The sequence below is a fragment of the Corylus avellana genome, chromosome ca8 (genome assembly GCF_901000735.1).
Source record: "Corylus avellana chromosome ca8, CavTom2PMs-1.0".
In the NCBI taxonomy this organism is placed as follows: domain Eukaryota; kingdom Viridiplantae; phylum Streptophyta; class Magnoliopsida; order Fagales; family Betulaceae; genus Corylus; species Corylus avellana.
The window spans coordinates 14,875,788-14,880,141 of NC_081548.1; the positions used below are offsets into that span (position 1 = coordinate 14,875,788).

General features: G+C 36.2%; 1 protein-coding gene across 1 annotated transcript; it reads right to left on the reverse strand.

Moving 5' to 3' along the window:
- Positions 1 to 1,123: 1,123 nt before the first annotated feature.
- LOC132190925 (glutathione S-transferase T3-like) lies at positions 1,124 to 1,920 on the reverse strand. The gene is made up of 3 exons (XM_059605951.1): positions 1,573 to 1,920; positions 1,279 to 1,485; positions 1,124 to 1,195 (listed from the first exon to the last, which is right to left on the reverse strand). Exons 1-3 carry the CDS (start codon positions 1,918 to 1,920, stop codon positions 1,124 to 1,126), a joined length of 627 nt encoding a protein of 208 aa, XP_059461934.1.
- Between the last annotated feature and the right edge of the window lie 2,434 nt (positions 1,921 to 4,354).

Genomic DNA, 4,354 nt, shown 5'->3' on the forward strand with positions numbered 1-4,354 from the left:
TTCCTGGAAAACCACCTCTTTCGCCAACTTCTAACAATCTAGCAACATCATCGATGTTTGGAGACCTTAAATAATTGTTGGAATAAATTGAAGCACCGCTCTAACAAATCTTTCTAGAGATTCAATTGTGGTGGTTTCTCCAATCCGCAAACTCATCCACATAGTTAGCTAGTACTCCATAAGCTAGCATTCTAAATGTGGCGGTCATCCTTTGAAGGGAATATAAACCTTGAGTTCTAGCACAATTTTTTGTTTGGATAAAGTATGGATTGTAATCTTCTACCGCAGAGAGGATGATGCATCCGAAACCTTCTTCGAAATACTTTTGGAGGATATACTGGTGAATCAGCAAAATAATCTAGAAAAAGCCTTTGGTGGCCTTGGAGTGAATCACGATAAATGAAGGTACGTCCTGGAACAAAACCACGATGTGAAATGGATCCTTCCTCTCTATAGAAATGTTTACGTGCCCAAAAAGTTGTCGTAAGTAATTCCAACTCATTATCAGAGTTCGAGTCTTCAAGGAGCATTTTTTTTACAAGATCGACAACCATTGTGTTTACTCGACAGACTTTTGTATACAATGAAGTCTATTCCCTCTTAAACAATCAGCAATAACTGTTTTTTGCATTCAATTTTTTATCTAGTCATGCTACATTCAAGAAAAAAGATGTGGTACGCCAATACGACAATACAGAGAAAAGATGCAGTATGCCAATCTAATAGAAGATAGAATATAGAAGATAGAACACTAATCTATTACTAGAAGATTTAACAATAATCCGACTGAAATAGAATATTGAAGATAGAACACTAATCTATTACTAGAAGATAAAACAATAATCCATTACTTTAAACAAATAGGAAACTATTATGGCTAGTGCAGTGAACAATAATCCAGCTCTTACAAAATAGTAAATAAAAAAAGCAAAGCCAATCCAGCCATAACTCGAGCATATTTTACTTCATTCTTCGACTTTTAAGGATTTCCATTTGTTGGATACGAATATACTCCCTTTGGAATTCAGACAAGTCACTTGTATCCGTGAGCATAATTTTCTCCTCCTCAGCTCGAAACTTACTTTGCTCAAGCCAAAACTTTTCTTCTTCAAGTCTAATCCTCTCATCCTCTCGAGCACTTGTTCTTTCCATAAGTTGCAGTTTCCTCAGTCGTTATCACAGCTCTTTCGTTCATCTGAGTTAGTAACCCCACTACAAGATCATCAACACTCTCTTTTTTCTTTTGTTTATTTAATTGCTCTTTTGCAGCTTTCCTACCTTGGGGTCTCTCCTAGTGGATATATTATCTTCCCCTAGTTCTACTAGAGCTTGAGTAGAAGACAAAGATGTATTAGTGAATGATCTTTTTCTTGCTTTGTCATTGCTACTACTCCATTTTGGACATTTCTTCAATTTATCCCAACAATGTTCAAAAGCAAATGGAGTTTTATGTAGTTTTAGATGAAACTCTTTCGCACGAGCAATCTGCAAAATTACGAAATAGGAACATAAGGATACACCTATTGTTATTGGAGGAGTGATGGTTCATACAACAATAAATAGAAATTATACCTTGTCTTGCTGAGTCAAGCCACTTTGATTCAATGACTCAACTTGAACTAAGCATCCAATAAACTTATTTATGCCCTTTTGTATTGCTCCCCAGTGATTAACTAGAGATATCTCACTCCGGCTAACATCGAATGACCTATTGGCATCGTAGTTCTCACAAATTCTATTCCAATATGTCTTCTTTGATTGCTCATTTCCATGCACTGGATCCATACTAGAATTTATCCACGATTCTATAAGTTGAATATCTTCTTCAATGCTAAAGTTCCCACATCGTGGTTTCTTAACATTGGATCCAATCTCAACTTTTGGTTCATACATTTGAACATTTGGATATGGAGATCCCATCGGTTCATTATCATTTTGATTTAAAAGGTCGATGTAAGATGTATTTCCTTGCTCTTGAGAATCCATTCCAACAAAACTGAAGAAGAAAAAAAAAGATAAGAACCAACCTAGCCTCTTCAAGAAAGCTTTGCTTGGTAGGTGCTGCCTATTCACTATCAAGATTAGTTATTGAAATTTAGGCATATTAAGATTCAATTGATTTAAAAAGACAAAATAGTGGGCATGCCAAGTATACCATCTTGTATTGATGCACTCAATGATCGAAACAAAAATAAATTAATAGAATCAATCCGCTCTTTTCCAATTCTAAACATTATTTCAATAAATATTCTTTCTTCATCAATGTCTTTAAAAATGGTTCGTGACAAATAAAAAGCAACGAAGAAATCAAGAAGAATTCAAGATTCTTTCAATCAATTTCTTTCTTTATCAATATCTTTCTTCATCCACGATTCTACAAGATGTATTTCAAGAAAGGAGCAGAGGAGTGTGACCAAACAAATCAAGAAGAATTCAAGAAAGGAGCAGAAGAGTGTGACCAAACAAATCAAGAAGAATGATTCAACAAATAGATCCGGTTGAAGATACGCACCGTTTGTTCAATTAAATTCATCAATCAAGGAAAATGGGGTTGAGCAGTATTACATTCCAACGTAATCGAAAGGGAAAAAACAAAGAGAGAAAAGCTTACCTCTGTAGGTGGCTGGGCTGTCCTGCAACGGCGAAAATAGAGAGAGAGAGAGCATGAGAAGAACGGTCGTGGTTCGTTGAAAACCAAGGGTGAATGGCGGTTAGTCGACAGCGGGAGTGCGGTGGTCGGAGGTAGTCTGCTGAAATTCGTTCGAGAAGGGGAAGAGAAGAAATAAATGCAGAGAAAGGAGAAAAGGGTTTGAGGGAAAAGGAGAAGATCGAATACCCAAATCAAAGAAAAAGCAATATTGAAAATAATATTAAATAATATTATATTCAATCTAGTGTGCTACAGTGAATAACAACAAATTGCTATTTACTGTAGCAGTTAAGGTAGAATAGCTAACATGAAGCTATTCTGTTAGAGCAAAAAAAAGGGCAAAAATAAATGAATGTAGCTAATATCTCCCTTTTTAGTTACACTGCTAGAGATGCTCTTAGTGGGGACAATTTAGCCTCAGGGGTTGTGCAAATGAACTAAAAGATAACCACGTGTAAATTAGGCATTAATTGTGAGCTCATGTAGATTAGAAACTAACAGTGTGTTTTGGCCCCCCGATTTCGCAAGCTAACATTGCTTTTTTAAATAAAGTTGAGAAAAATGTTTCGCTTGGGAATGTTGAAATATTCATATTTTAGCCCCCTAATTTACATTTGTTAATTTCTTAGTCTTGTTATTTTGTTATGTTTTATTTCCTTTTTGTGTTTTCTATGTTTTTGTTGGTCATGGAAGAAAATGAAGCATTTCTGGAAAGTTTGAGCATAAAAGGCAAAATTGTGAAAAGCTGGAGTGTGTGATCGAGCACACAAGACCTAGGCTCGAGCGCATCAGTACTTGAGCGCCCAAGCCAAGGAACGAGAGCAGCATGCGCCACACACAAAAGAAGAAGACTCGAAGACATTTGTGATCGAGCACAGCATACTGGAGATTGAGCGCATTCTTGCGCTCGAGCGCAACTCCTAGGATCGAGCGCACTCGTGCGCTGGAGCAAAAAGACATGCGGCCAGACTCCTTTTTCACCCCAAATTAGGTTTTCCCAATCCTTTTTGGACTAGGAAAGTTAGACCTCCATTTTTACTAGGTTTAGTAGGGTTTTTAGGGCTTTCTTAAGCCTATAAATAGACCTCTATGCCTCTAAAAAAAGGAGAATTCTAGAGAGAGAATTCCATAGACAAGCTCCAGGAGAGGAATTGGAGGCTACTTTCCAAGTGTCGTTTTCGGTTCTTTCTTTTCCCTTTATTTTTAATTATGTGTAACTAATTCTTTAGTCAAGGGCTAGATTGAAGCCCTAATCATGTATTTTTAGGATTTCAATATTGGCGCCTTTGCTACAATCATATTTTGGTATATTTAAATTGATTATTTCATGCTTTATTGAATTTCTCATATGAATGTGTCTGATCAACATATACATGTGGTATGGATTTCTTATTTAAGTCAATTTGAATGACTGAGTCTTGGGCGTAATAGAGTGACAAAAGAATCTCCTCGCAGGTTCTTAGATTAATCAACATGGAAAACCAGGAGTAGACACCCATGCCCTAGGCCCCATGTGTTTGTCGATTTCCACAAATTTATACTTTCTTAAAGAACAACTTAGTAGACTCTTATGCTAAATCGTTTGAGAAAGAAAATAATTAGAGTAGACATCCATGCCTAATTTGTTGCTTAGGGAGATCAATACTTTAAGGACTATACATGATGTGGTATTTTTGTGACCAAAAATATCAATTATAAAATTAC